Consider the following 15,003-nt stretch of genomic DNA (forward strand, 5'->3'; position numbering starts at 1 on the left):
AGAAAACCAACAGCCAACCAATAGAAAACCAACAGGCAACTATTAGAAAACCAACAGGCAACCATCAAAATGAAAGCAGGCAACCACCAGACAACCGACAACCAAACATAAAACCAATAGAAAACCAACAGGCAAGAACAGCCAATCAAAAAGCAATGCCCACCGATCCAATAGTTAAGCAATATCTAATAACATCTAATCATCCAGCAGTCAAACTGATATCAAGGTGATGACTCCACTTACCAGCCCATCATTCTCATCTTCGAAGGCACCGACGGCTTTTTCCTTTTCCATGACAGAGGTGAGAACCATCTCTGCACTCGACCCCTGTTTGGATTCAGCCTCTCTCTTGGCCCCGGCCAGCTCCTCCATCAGCCGGTCGCGATCGTTCTGCAGGCTGGCCATGGATCTGGAGAACGCAGACAGCTGCCTGCTGTATGCGCCATTTTCCAGAACCACCTGTTTCAGCTCTCGTTCCTTCTCTGACAGGGCCTTCGACAGTTCATCCAACAACTTGCTCAGCTCCTCGTGTGCATCTTTGCCCTCTATAGCTTTTAATTTGAGAACAAGGACGTCTCTTTCTTTAGCATATCCGGCCAGGTCTGAAGACGCGTCCTGCAGACTGTGCTCAACCTTGTTCAGAGCCACCTGACTCTGCCGGAGTTCTTCGTCGTACCTGTTCCTGAGGGTCTTGAAGTCCTCGATGAGCTGGTCTCGGTCATTCTGCAGAGCGGCCATGGCTTTGCACAGAGATCCATTCTGAGCCTTCAGGTCTTTGTTTTGTGATTTAGCTTCAGCTAACTGCTGCTCCAAATCCAGTAAATCTTTGGCGAGCTCCGCCACTCTTTGATCTGCCGTCTCACGCTCGGTTCTCATCAGCTCCACCTCCCGCTCGAAGGTGTCCAGCTCACTGTTGTATTTATCTTCAGCTTCAGCAAGTTTGTTGTCAGTCTCTTCTTCCAACTGCTGCATTTTGCTTTTGAGCTCATCGACCGATGCTTTCTGGGAGAGCAGTTTCTGCTGGAGGTCGCTACATTCAGACGCCTTGGCTGCCACGGCATCCTGTAAATTGGCAATGACCCTGCCCTCATTAGTTGTCACTCTTTCAGCTTCCAGTTTGGAGACTTTACCCTTGAGTTCTTCATTCTCCGTTTTAATCGCATTACTGTCTTCTTGTTTCTCTTGGAGTTCCAGCCGAGAATCTCTGAGAAGCTTTTCAGTGGAAGCCTTTTGGACTTCCAGGTTTTTGATCACATCCTGCTGCTTCTGAAGCAGAACCTTCACCTGGTTGTCTTTAAGGGACAGTACCTGATTTAAATCCTCTCGGTAGCGCACCAGCTGAGCCCTGAGCATGGCGTTCTCAGAGTTCAGATCATCCATTTGATGCAACAACTTTCTGATTTCATGCTTAAAGCCTTTGCTTGCACCGCCCTCACCATCAGGGAAACCTTCTTTATCCTTCAACCCCAACTGACTCTTTGCCTCTAGTGCTCTGTATTCGGACATCAGCCGCTCCCGTTCGCTCTGTAAAGACACCACTGAGTTCTTGAATGACTCGATCTTCATCTCCATCTGTTCCTTTTCTTGAACGGATCTGCTCACTTGAATTTTAAGACTTTTGACCTTCGCCTGAAGTGCTCTTATCTCTTTGTCCAGCCTCTCCCTTTGGTAGCGTGACGACGTGAGCCTGTCTTCGTAAATAGACACCTGGTTGCGATAGTTAGCCTGGAGTTGCTCCAGATACCCAGACATCTGGCCATCTTTGCAGGACAGCAGGGAAGAGATCTCGGCATCTTTGCCCTGAAGGAGTGTTTTCAGTTGAAGTGCAATGCCCAGCTGCTTGTCAAAGTCGGCCTGAATTCTGTCCCGTTCGGTCTGTAAAAGGTGCAGCTGAGCTTCTGTGTCAGCGTTGAGCTTCTCCATCTGCTGAAGACGAGGCTGCAGCTGGCAGAGCTCGTCCTCTCGCTCTTCCAGCTGTCGGTTCAGGCCGTTCTTCTCTTGCTCCAGTCTTTCCACTCGACCACTGAGTTCCTTCACCTGAACAGTCATGAGCTCCAAATTCTCACTCACTTCAGCATTGGTTGCACTTACGATAAACATCTGACGCTGATGAGCGGCGGCAGCAACTGAGTACTCATTCAACGTCCTTTCCAGTCTTAGTTTAGCCACTCGAAGTTCATTCACTTCCTTCTCCTTCTTCCTCAGATCCTCCAGGAACCTTGTGATGGTTGACTCTTGTTCCAGCAGTTGCTTGTCTTTCTGGTGGAGGCTCTTCTGGAACAAATCATCCCAGAGTCTGGAGGTGTCAGCCCCATGAGGAGTGGACGTCAGAGCAGAAAGCTTGGCTTCGCTGGTCTCAACCGCTCTCCTCAGAGTGTTTATCTGGAGATCTTTAGAGTGCAACACCTGGATCAGTTCATCCACTCTTTCATTTTCCTTCTCTCTCAGATTCTTCAGCTCGTCAACTTGTTGCTGTAGCTGATTCTGTATGAAGGATTGTCTCTGTGTTTCTTCAATATGTTGTGATGATTTAGTTTCCTCTATCTGTTTAACGTTCTGGGATATCTGAAGAGCCAGCTGCTCCCTTTCAGACTCGGTACTTGTGATCTTTTGCTCTGCCTCCTGGAGAAGCTTCCTGATCTTTACCGACTCAGATTCGAGTCTCTTGCTACTCTCCTCCGATGCCGACATCTTCTCAGAGTTCTTCTTCAGCTCTTTCTCCAAATGTTCACAGGTTGAATGTGAGCTCTTCAGGGAGCTTTCCAGATCTAGAATCACCTCTTGGTACCTGATGCAGTTTTGTTGGAGCTGATTTATCTCCTGGTGCTTTTCTTTGAGCAGCTCTTGCAGCTCCTTCTTCACGTTCTTGGATCCCTCGCTGCCTCTCTGAACAGTCTTGAGTTTCTCCTCAAACTCTCGGACCAACTTGAGCTGCTCCTGCTCTTTTTCTCGACGGACCTGATCATTCATCTCCCTGCTGGTCGTAAGCTGCGCCGTCAGCTGAGCATTTTGGGTTTGCAGGACATTGACGGACTCTGTCAACTCATCAATTTTTTCTGAATTCTTCAGGATCACAGTTTCCAAATATTCGTTCTCGTTTTTCACCTTGTCTGAAATCTCTTGGGTGTTCTCGAGCTCCTCCTGCAGCAGTGACTTGTCGTCCTCCAGGATTCGGACCTTCTCGTTCAGACTGATCGTCTCCTGGCTGTGCTTGTTGAGAATGTCTCGGAGCTCTTTGATCCCATCGTCTCGCTTTCCCAGCTCCAGATCCAGCTCTTTCTGGATTTCTTTCAGTCTTTCAGAAAGATCCGCCTTCTCCTTCTGTAGCAGATTGCTTATTTCCAGCTGTGCGCTCAGTTCTGTTTTTTGAGCTTCAATTTGCGCCGTCAGAGAGTTATTCAAGCTGAGAGCTTCATCAAGCTTCAGCTGCATGTTGTTTGTGTTGTTGTTTGATTCCAAGCGCTTCTCCTTCAGAGAACAACTCGCTGCTTCTAGTTTTTCAGCCAGTTGGATGTTTTCTGCCTGAATGACTGAGAGTTTCTCTGCGAGTTGGGAAATCTCTGCCTCCAGGTCCTGGTTTTTGTCTCTTAGCTTGGACACCACCATCTCGTGGTTTCCATCGAGCTGTGAGAGTTGCTTTTGAAGATTCTGATTCTCCTCCTCCAGGTTCTCGATCTTCTGGCGTTTCTCTTTGGAGAATTTGTGCATCCTCTCTTTAATCTTCTCGTTTTCCTCCTCCGCCTCTTGGGCTCGTTTTTCCAGGATCTCCTTCTGGGTCTCCTGATCGTGGATTCTCTTCAGAGCTTCCTGTCGCTCTCTCTTGGCTCCTTCCAACAGCTGCCTCATCTTGTCCATTTCACTGCTCACGTTTTCGTATGCTTGCAGCAGAGACTCGTACTCTTGCTTCAGCTCGGCGTGCTTTGACTTCCATTTGGTCAGCTCCTCGGTTTGGGAGTCTTTGAGCGACTCGAGCTGGCAGGAGAAGGCCTGTTTCTGCTGTGTGATGCTCTCGATGGTTAACTTCAGACTGTCGCAGGCTGCAGACAGGCTGCGGTTGTCGTTCAGGATGCGATCAACATCAGCGACCAGCGCGTCTCTTTCTTTGAGGACGGATGAGGCAGAACCTTCCAGCTCCACATTCTGTTGCTTCAGCTTCAACAGGGATGACTTCAGATCCAGGCACTCCGTTTCCTTGGCTTCCTGTTGAGCAGACAACTTCTCGACTTCTTCCTTCAGCGAGGCGTTTTCCTTCATCAGATCTTTTCTGGACACTAAAGCTGCTTGAAGTTTCCTGGTTAGAAGTTTGGTTTGGTTATCTTCTTGGGATCTCTGAAGCCCCTCAGCTTCGGTTCTCATCCTTTCAACTGTGACTTCATGCATCTTGATTTGGTGAACCAGCTGCAGCTCCAGTGAAGTGATTAGTTGATCTTTCTCTGAAACTTGAGCCTGAGAAACTGACAAAGCTTCATCTTTCTCCTTCAGTTTCACTTCAAAGTTTTCTGCACACTTGCAAGAGGAAGCAACATGGTCTCTGTTGACTTCATGTTTCTCCTCTTTTACGTTCTGCTGCTTCAGTGCAGCCATTTCACCTTTCAGCTCACTGATTAACCTGTTCAGGTTTTCATTATCCTCCTTCAACAACTCCACTTCTTGTTGGATTTCTGTGAAGTTTAGCTTCACCTTTTCAGTTTCTTTGACCAAAACATCTTTTTCTTGCTCCGTCTCTGTTAGCTTCCTTTGGATTGCCAAGTACTCTGAAGATTTCTGTGAAATCAAACCAGCTGCTTCATCCAGCTGTGTTCTCAGCTGGTTGCTTTGCTCCAACATGGCTTCCTTTTCTTTCATCAACATGTGAAGTTTTTCCTCGTTTGCTTGCTTCTCTTTCTGGAGTTGGTTCTCTAAAGTCACAGTTCTACCCAATAACTCCCGATTCTCCTGATGCCCAGCTTGATATTTCTCCACCTCCTGGGTTTTCCGTTCTACTTCTGCCTGAGCTTTCTCCAGGTCGCTCTGAATGCTCTGCAGAGTCGACTTTAAAGCAGCTTCTCTTTCTTCAATCTGAGCAAAAGCTACGTTTTTATCAGCCATTTCAAGAGAAATGCTGTCCAATCTGGACCTGATGGTTTCCAACTCCGTTTGCAGAGACACTTTGACGTCTTGCAGAGATTTGTCCTCCTCCTCCATGAGCCGTCTTAAGGAGTTTGCTTCGTCTAGATAAGAGGTAGAGGTTTTATGGAGCTCCTCCAGCTCCTCTGCCTGCAGCTGGTGTTGAGCTAAGAGAGCCTCGTGCTTCTCCTTCAGCTCAGATAGCTCTTCAGTAAGTTTCTTCTCATTTTCCTGAGCCTTCTTGCGTGCCAGCAGTGCAGCCTGGGCCTTTTTCTTCAGAGCAGCTTTTTCTTGCTTCATCTGAGCCAGCTCCATCTCCAGGTCTGCAGCAGCGGAGGAAGACTTGACCTTCAGCTCGTCCTGGAATGTCTTCGTTTCGTTCTGAAGCTCCTCCAGTTTCTGAATCAAATTGTTTTTATCTCGTTCGATGTTTTCTGCTCTGGACTGAAGCTCCTCAATGACAGAGTTTTTCTCCTTGACTTTTTCTAAAGCGTCACACAAGCTCTCCTCCTTCTCCATTAATGTGCTCTGCAGCAGTTGTTGTTCAGACTGTAGTTGCTCCGCAGCCCTTTCACCAACTGCTTTGTGTTCAATTATCTCCGCGTCAAGAACGGAAATCTTTTCTTCATACGTTTGTTTCATTTCATTCAATTTTTCCTGCAAAACATAAATTTTATTGTTCTCTCCTTCTTCCTTTTGCTTCTCGTACTCATCGATCCTTTTCAGCAGATCTTTCCTCACAACCAGAGCAGCCTGAAGTTTCTTCTTCATGGCCTCCTTCTCTTTGGATGCGGCAGCGAGCTCCTTCTGCAGATCCTCCGTTTCCTTTGCGAGCTGAAGCTTCTCAGAGTTCTCCGTCTGAAAACATGTCAGCTGTTCCTGTAGCTCCTGCTGAGCACGCTCCATGTTCTCCAGCTGCGCTGACAGGGAGGCGTTTTCCTCAACCAGCTTCAGCCTCTCGTTGGAGGCGGACTCGATGACCTGAGCGATGGAGGCGTCTTTATCCTTCAGCTGCTGGCTGAGCGAGGAGAGCAGCTCCTTCTGCTGGCTGACCTGGAGGCTCATGCAGCTCATCTGCTCATCTAAGAATGAATTCTTCTGCAGCTCTGCATGAAGCTGAGCCTGTAAATTCTCCAGAGCTTCCTGTTCCTTCTCTTGGCTACTCCTTTGATTCTGCAGCTGTGCAGCAGTTTCAGCCAGGTCTCTCTTCACAGCGTATATCTCAGCTTGATGACTCTCGTGTACCGTCTTTATCAGGTCTTGCAGTGATGATTCTTCTAGGTTTACTGCAGCAGATCTATCAGTAGAGTCCGTTTCATTGTCGTTTTTCAGAATTCTTCGTAGCTCGTCTTCTGCAGCCGACAGCGACTGCTGCAGGCTCCGGTTCTCTTCCTCCCTCTCCCGGATGGAAGCCAGAACTCTCTCCAGCTGGACTCTGGATGCCGACACCTCCAGCTCTTTAGTGCTCAGCTGGTCTGAACCTTGCATGACTGCAGCTGACGCCTCTGCTAGTCTGTCTTGCAAACCGTCTAAGTCTTCCTTCAAAGCATTAACTTTAACATCTTTGGATTTCATTTCAGTTTTGAGACGTTCTAACTGTTCTGTGAGCAGACTCTTGTCCTGCTTCTCCCTGTCCAGCAGCGACAGCCACTCCTTCTCAGAGTCCTGCAGAATCTGCTCTATTTTTTGTATGTTTTCTTTCAACAGAGACAGCTCTTGGTCTTTGGCACTAACCTTGGCTTGTAGGCTCTGATTTTCCTGCAGCTCCCGATGCCGGCTCTGCTCCAGCTCTTCCCTCTCCGCCTGCAGCTTGCGGTGCTCCTCCCCGGACAGCCGCAGCTCCTCGCTCAGACTCTTGTTGCGCTCTTCCAGTTTCTGCATCTCTGAGAGCAGCTGCGCCGCCTGCTTGGCCTGAGCGCCGTACTGGTTGTTTATTGCGTGGAGAGCCATCTCTCTCTGCTCCAGGTTCTCGGTCAGAGCGTTCATCTGCTCTGCGACCTGAAGATGTTGGGATTTAAGTCTTTCTATTTCAACCATCAGCTGAGTTACACTTGCCTGATGGGATGCCAAGGCGTCCTCTTTCTCTTTGGACAGGCTGGAGTTCAAGGCCTGGCTTCTGTCCAGCTTGTCCCTGATCAGAGACACTTCGGTTCTCAGAGTCTCCACGGTGGTTTCTGCCGTCTGGCGCCCTCTGCTGGAATCGTCTATTTGTGCTCGAAGGTTGTCGACCTCCTCTGTCCGTTCAGCAAGACGTTTCCTGACGTCCTGCAGCTCCTCCAGGGACTGGGCGTACTTTTCCTGTAGGTTGGTGAAGGCGCGCTGCGTCTCCTCTGCTGACCTCTTCAGGTTTTCAGACTCGGCAGACAGCAGCTGGTTCTGACTCTGCAGCTGGGACGCCATCTCTGCGCTTTCCATGAACTGCGACTTGAAGAGTGAAGCCTCGTCGGCTCTCCTCTGAGCTTCCTCCTCAGACCGGGATCGCTCCAGGAGGGCAGCGTCTTTTTCTCCCAAAGTCGCCCTGAGTCGTTCCGCCTCAGAGGCCTGAACCTGCAGGGAGCTGCTGAGCTTGGAGACGGATTCCTCCAGGTGAGATATCCTCTCTTTCAGGCTGTGGCACTCGGCCTCTTTGCCTTGCAGATGGGAGTTGAGGTTCTCCACGGTGGTGGTGGAGTGACTCTGATACTGGAGGCTCAACTGCTCCTTCTTCTCCAGGGAGTTTTTCAGCGCGCCCGACTCTGAGGTCAGAGTTTCTACCTGACCTCTGAGGTTGAAGGTCGTCTCCTGCAGCTCTGACAGCTGTTTCTTCAAAGTGTCGCTGTGATCTTTGACCTGCCTCAGCTGCTGGTCCTGCTGCTGGATAAAAGCTTGCAGTTTCTCCAGGTTTTCATCCTTTTCCTGCATGGTGGATCTCATCGTCTCCACCTCTGACTGTACGTCTCTCAGCTCCTTCTCTCTGTCTGAGATTTCTGCTCTCAGACTGCCGATGAGCTCCAGCTCATTCGCCATTTTCTGCAGCTCAGCCTTCAGCCTGCGGTTCTGGTCCGTCAGCGCCTGCATGCTGTCCCTCAGGTCGGTCACCTCGGCTTTGCTCTGCTGCAGCTGCTGCTCATTCTCTGCAGAGAGTTTCTGCAGAGAAGCTTTTAAACTGGAGATCTCCGCCTCCATCTCTGCGGCGCTCTGGTTCATGGCTCCGATCTGACTGCTGAGTGAAAACACCGACTCGCTGCGTTTCTTCAGCTCCTCCCTGTGACTCTGGAGCTGCTCAGTGACCTCCTGGACCTCCTGCTCTTTCTGCTCCAGCTGCTGTCGGATCTCAGACGTTTCTCTCCTGACTGACTCGGCTTCTTCCTGCAGCTTCGATGCCAGCTCTCTCTGAGTTAGAAGCTCGTTCTGATAAACTCGACGTTCCTCTGCCGTCTGGTTGAGCGCCGAGTCTTTCTCCATCAGCGCGGCCTTCAGAACCGAGCCCTGCTCCTGCAGCATGGACACGGTGTCCTGCAGCTGCAGCAGCTGGTCCTGCCGGGCCTCCAGCTGGGCTCTCTGCTCAGAGACGGTTTTCTCCGCGTCTGTCAGCTGACTGACCTGCTCCTGTAAACTCTGGAGGTGTTCCTCCGTCTCCCGCAGCATTCTGGACAGATGAGTGCATTCGTTTGTCTTCTCCAGCAGACCTGCAGCGTTGGACTCTTGGCTTTCTGTCAGGATCTTCCTCAGCTCCTCTCTCTCTTCGGTCTGAGCGCTGATTGTTTTCTGACTGTCTTGGATTTGGTTTTCCAGGCTGGAAGCTTTTTCCTGGAGGAAACTTTTCTCGGCTGTTAAGTCGGAAACCAACTGGATGTTTTTCCCCAACTCTTCCTGTAATCTCTGGTTATCGGCCGTCAGATGGATAATCTGAGCCCTGATCTGGGAGTTCTGCTCAGCAGATGCTTCCAGTTGTTGGGTAAGCTCAGAAACAGTCCGTCTTTGTTGAGAAATCTCGTTTTCTTTGGACTCGCAGGCGAGACGGAGGTTCTGGTTTTCCTTGGTGAGAGTCTGGAGGTGGGAATTTAAATCCTCCATCTTGGTTTTCCTATACTCCGCCTCAGATTCCAGTTTTCTGGTATTTTCTCTGAAGACGTTAAGTTGGTCGTTCAGAGACTTCACCGCCTGGTTTCTGTCGTTCAGTTGGTCTTTGTGTGTTCGACACGTTTCCTCCTGCTCTTTAAGTCGCTGCTTCAGCTCAGAAAGCTCCTTGTTCAGGGATTCAGCTTCAGCTTTCAGCCGGGTCTCTTCCTCTTCCTTCTGTTTCAGCATCCCGTCCGTCTCCATCAGCCCAGACTTCAAACTGGACTCTTGTTCTCGAAGCAGAGACAGCATCTCCTCCAGCTGCGTCAGCAGACTTTGTTGCGTTTCGGTTTTGGACTGAAGGTCAGCGGCGGTCCGCTCCGTTTTCTCCACCTGCAGCCTCATCCGGGTCGCCTCCTCCTCCTTCTCCCTGAGCGCCTCCAGCAGACGGCTGCATTCGTTGGTTTTCTCCAGCAGGAGCTCTGAGTTGGAGTTGTTGCTTTGCTCTATGACTTGGTTTAAATCCCCCCTCTCTCTCTGCAGCCCTTCAATGACTCTGTTGCTGTCAGAAAGCTGCGTCTCCAATGCAGATATTCGGGTCTGGAGGGAATCTCTCTCGGCTGTAGCCTCTGAAACGGCTCTGATGCGTTCGCTTGCCTCCAGCTGCAGCTTGTCTCTGTGTTGGGTGATGACCTGAAGCTGTTCCTCCAGGCTGCCGTTGAGCTGAAGAGCAGCTGTAGCTCTTTCATGGAGCTCGTCGGTTTGGCGTCTCTGAAGCTCCAGCTCTTCGTTCAGCCCTTTAAGTTTTACCTCCAGCTCTTGTTTTTGGGTCTCTGTGCTTCTTAAGACCTCCTGGACTTTGGAGATGCCTTCTGATTTATTCTGGATCTCATTGTTCAACCTAACCTTCTCTGAGTCAAACTTCTGCTTCTCCTCTTCCACCAGTTTGTCTGCTGTCCTGATTTGATCTTCCAGAGATCTTATTGCCTCAAGTTTCTCCTCTAACCTACCAGATAATGTCTCAACCTGGTTGCCGTATTTCTCCACCTGAGTTAAAAGTTTATTTTGCTCGTCTTTAGAGGATTTCAGCTCCTTTTCCTGAATCTGTTCCTTATCCTTCAGCTCCTGCTGCAGTTTTTCTCTGGTCGTGTTTTCGTCCTGAAGCTGCAGGATCTTTCCTTCGGACTCCTGCAGCCTTTGTGCTGAAACGTTGAGCTGCTCCTTCAGGGAGGAGATGTGAGTCTCGCATTCAGAGAGATGATTCCTTTGGCTCACGTTCAGCTTCTGGATGTCTCCTCGCAGCTCTTGGATGGTTTTCTTGTCGCCTTCGGCCTGCTTCAGCAGATGCTCCACCTCGGCCGCCTTGGACTCTCCTTCCTCTTTGGTTTTCTCCAGCTCTGCCTCAGCATCCTTCAGCTTCCCCATCAGCTCTGTGATTCTGCTGTTCAGGGTTTGCTGGTCAGAGTTCTGCGAGTCCCTGATGACCGTAGCTTCCCGCTCAGCCTTCCTCAGAGCGTTCTCCACCTGGACCAGGCTCTCCTCTTTCTCCTTGACCTCCTGCTTCAGCACGTTGAGCTGCTCGGCGTACTCGGCCATGTTCCCGGCCAGGCTGGATATCTCTCTGTCCTTCTCCAGCAGAACGTCCTTCAGACTGTCGATTTCCCGCTCGCAGCTCTGGAGGTCGTGGATCAGCTGGGCTCGCTCTTCCAGGTGAGCCGAGTTCAGCTTGTCCAGCTCCTCACTGGTCTGGTCCAGCTCCGCTTGGAGCGTTTCTATGGTAACGTCTTGCTTTTGGGCCTGAAAATAGTTTTAAAAATAAGTTATTATGATCAATTCATTCAATAAATGAGACAGACACAGTAAAATTAGCAGATTTGTGCTAAATTACATCTCTATCCCCAGAAAGGATTTGTGAAATTAAACATCTTTTAAGCAGCTGCATCATTTCGCATCAAAAAGTTTAGAGAGTCATAATTTATGACTGAAGCAATAATCATAATATAAATACAATGAAAGCAGTTTAAAAGTTTAAACTATTAATTTCCTGTTTTTCTAGATCATAAATAAGATTTGAAGCTTTCTTCAAAATTGGAAAGACTGGACTTTTAATCAAGCAAAGCCAAATGTGTTTGGATCAGCTAAAGTCAGGAAACGACGACAGGAAAATTCCTCCTGGAGTAAATCTGTCCAAATATACAAGCTGAGGAATAATCAGGGAGTTTAAAGCTGAAAATGCAGACTGACATGTTGGGATCACCATGTCGCCATGGCAACGTTTAGGTTATCAGTGTCCAAACCGTTTCACCAGAGAGACACGGAAACGCAATCATTTTTATTAAAAACTCCAAAAATAACCAAGTGTGCAAAATTTCAGTGAAACGTGCGACTATTTTAGAAAAAGTAAAAAATTTATGTTATTGTAAATTTAAAACAGAATTTTGTAGATTTGCCAAAACAGACCAGAATGCAAGAAGATAAAAAGAACGTCTCTGACCAACCATAACAAACGTAAACATGTGGAGACGGAGATCTAAAACTCCAGGAGGACCCGTGATGCTGCGGGCTTCGAATCATAAACATTAATAAAATATCTGGCAGGAGGCTGATGATGGCTCTGTGAGCCTTTCAGCAGGAAATAATCCAAAGCCAATTCAATCGTCTCAGTCTGAGAACCACAGACCCGCTGAGGCCTGAGCTGAAGGCAGAACCATCTAAAGGTTGATGGTTCAGATACTCAAACTGGACTTTCCTAAACTTCCCAGCATGAAATGGTGCAGCTGCAAAGAAAGATGAACTGATCGAGACACATCAGGGTGGTCAGTAAGCATGGAGGGCTTTTGGCTCTGCTGGACACACCTTCTCCTTCAGCGCACTCAGCTTCTGCGTCAGGTCTGCAGCCTCAGATTTCAGTTCGGAGCACTGCTTCTCTGAGCTGCTGCATCTCTTCGTCACGTTTTCCAGCTGTAAGAACGAATCCAGACATGAAGGCTGAGGAGACACGTGGGTTCCTGAGAGGTACAGCAAAGCTCGGGTTCTTACGCTGTGGTCGGTCTGCAGGAGTTTGTCGGAGAGCTCTTTGACCTGGATCTCCCTCTGGCTCAGCGTTTCTCTCAGGCTGTCGATGAGCTCCAGCTTCTCAGTCGTCTTGGCCAACGTGTTCTCCTTCTCAACCAGGGAACTTTCCAGGCTCTCCTGGGTGTCACTCAGCCTGCACAGACAAAAAAAACTCACTCTTCATGGTCATTCTGTCTTCCTGGAGAAATTACAGTAGTAACGTAAACCTGAACTATTTTTATTCAATGTGACACCAGCCCATGGCGTATGGAAAGCAGCTGTATCATTTTCTATGTGAAACCTGAGCCGTTACCCTTTGAGCTGCTCGCTGAGGCTGTTGACCAGCAGCTGGTGTTTCTCTGCGTCTCTGCTGTGCTGACTGCGCACGCCGGCCAGCTGGCTCTGCAGCTTCTCCGTCTCATTCTGTGGTGACAGAAACAAAACGGTCAAATTACGATAAAGATCACAGGATCTTAATTTCAGCACAGCAAACAGACCTAAAGTACAGCCGCATTTCTGTTGTGGATGAAAACATGAAGACGTTTACAAAGGAAGGCAAACTGGACTTTAATGTTGAATTTGGGCCAACATGTTGAAACATAAAGAGTAAGAACTAAATGATCTTATTCAGTTTTATTCATCCATCTGATAGTTTAGTGGCACAATAATAAACTTTCATCTGCTGCAGTTTGGAAGAAACTAAATTATTTTATCTGTGTTTTTATACAGTTTGCATGAAGGTAATTCTGAGTCTTGGAATAAAATTTTAACTCAGTTAACAGATCAAAATATTTAACTTCAGACATATTTTTCTGGTCTGTACCTCTGAGTTCCTTGCGGTGGCCTGATCATATGAAAAATGTTAATTATGTTTTAACAGTGTGTGTTTCATTCCTACATAATTGCCGCCCAACGTGGGGAACCCGACCCAAAGCTGAAACCATAACTCTCCTTTACAATGATCCACTGCTGTGTTGGCTTATCATATTCAATCCCAGTGAAACAGTGAAGTTTGTTTGTAACCTGTTCCAGGGTCTGAAACCCACATTTCCCTTTTCTTATATTTGCTTTGAAAATGTGCTTATAGTTTGGTTGAAGCAGGATTTGTGGAGAACATCTCGGCTCATTTCCACCCTGTGCCACATTTCAACGTTCAGTAATGAAGACGTGACACCGAGTGAGTCAGCGCTGCATGTCTGTGGTTAACCAAGCACGCCAACCACACCGTTAGCCACCACCACCGCCAGAGGCGCCTCCAGCGCACACCAAACATGAGCGACCCAACACACCTGAGAGACCCAACATGGCTGCTCTTCTTCATCTACATCAAACGTCACCTGTGTTAGAAGGGTTTAACATGCAGTTCACTCGTCATTTCACCAACTTATTCATCAGAGGGACGGTTACATCGCCCCAGTGTAAGGCGGTCTTTTAGAAGGTGAGCGGTTGTTAGAGGTATCGCTGCGATGCGGGGAGCAGGAGCGTACCTGCAGCGCCTCGATCCGGGCCTGCAGCTGCAGCCGGTCCTCCAGGTCCTGGCATCGCTCCTCCAGGCTCAGGATCTGCTCCTGCAGCTGGTTCCTCTCAAGCTCCAGCTCCTCCACGACGGAGCGCAATCCGTCTGCAACCGCCGGGAGACACAGGCAGAAATGTAACCAGAAGAATCATGAGCATCACAACAAAAACTTCATTTACTGAGATTATTTTCCAAATGGTAGAAAACAAATGTGCAGGAAAAGAACATTAAAACTTTAAAATGTTTGTTTCAGGAAAACCCGTTGAGGCGTCATCTAGTTTTCAAGGAGGTCAAATTTAAAAACATTTAAAAATAGAAATAATGTGTTATTTAAAAATGATCCTATTCTAATATTTTAACTTATTTTTTACAAACATTAATGATTTAATTTTAAAACTTAATTTAATATATACAAGGTAAATTTTAAATACTTTATAATTACATACCTATTTTCTAATACTTTAAATTTTATTTTTATAAACCATAATTAAAAATGAAAATAGAAGGCAGAAAAAATATTAGGTTTATAATAAATAATTATTTAAACATTTTTTAAAACAACTAGAAAATGTTATTTTCATTAACATTTATTTAATTTTGCAAATTAAATAATTCATGAATAAAGTGTATAAGGGTGAAAAAACAATAATAAACACTGCTTATTTAATAATTGCATATTAATGAACATCAACATTACCACTTTGATTTTAACAGGGTACAGAAAGTCAGCATACTGGGATGAACATGTTTTATTCAGGGTGAAGAAAACAACATTTCAGTTCGTTTCGTTTAAATCACCAAAAATTACATCAGTTTTCAATCTAAACAATCTATTAAGAATCTGGTGTTGGAAGTGAATTTTCTGTAATCAATCATCTGCAGATAAAAACTGATGCAATGTTTGGTTTGGTGAGTAAAATAAACCCAGAAGCAGGTGAAGGAGAAACGTTTGGAACAAAATGGGAGAACATCGTGCAGAAACACCAAAAAACACCAAACTTACCGCAGAGGGACGACATCTTTAAACCCACATTCACAGTGATCTCACTTTAACTGAAGGCCTTAATGAGACACACAGACAGACAAACACCGGCCAGCTCAACCAGCATGCAGGCGTCTGACAAATTAAAATCTTAAACTGATGACATGACGAGGCACAGACGACTGCGCCGGCTGCCACAGCAGAGCTCTGGAAACCAAAAACACCAGAGATCCCAGTGGGTTTCACCAGAGATCCCAGTGGTTTTTTTAACCAGAGATCCCAGTGGTTTTCACCAGAGATCCCA

The 15,003-nt window shown here is 47.5% G+C and overlaps 1 protein-coding gene across 3 annotated transcripts in view; it reads right to left on the reverse strand.

Annotated features, from left to right (window-relative positions):
* The window catches only part of LOC103463004 (golgin subfamily B member 1-like), a 33,107-nt gene that overhangs the window by 4,144 nt on the left and 13,960 nt on the right, over positions 1–15,003 (reverse strand). For all 3 annotated transcript variants that reach the window (XM_008406117.2, XM_017304007.1, XM_017304006.1), the window contains exons 17-21: positions 13,689–13,822; positions 12,515–12,624; positions 12,187–12,355; positions 12,004–12,108; positions 244–10,944 (exon numbers count right to left, since the gene is read on the reverse strand). In XM_008406117.2, coding sequence (XP_008404339.1) covers positions 244–10,944; positions 12,004–12,108; positions 12,187–12,355; positions 12,515–12,624; positions 13,689–13,822 — 11,219 coding nt within the window. The remainder of the gene's footprint in view (positions 1–243; positions 10,945–12,003; positions 12,109–12,186; positions 12,356–12,514; positions 12,625–13,688; positions 13,823–15,003) is intronic.

This window comes from Poecilia reticulata, linkage group LG3 (genome assembly GCF_000633615.1).
Source record: "Poecilia reticulata strain Guanapo linkage group LG3, Guppy_female_1.0+MT, whole genome shotgun sequence".
Classification (NCBI taxonomy): Eukaryota; Metazoa; Chordata; class Actinopteri; order Cyprinodontiformes; family Poeciliidae; genus Poecilia; species Poecilia reticulata.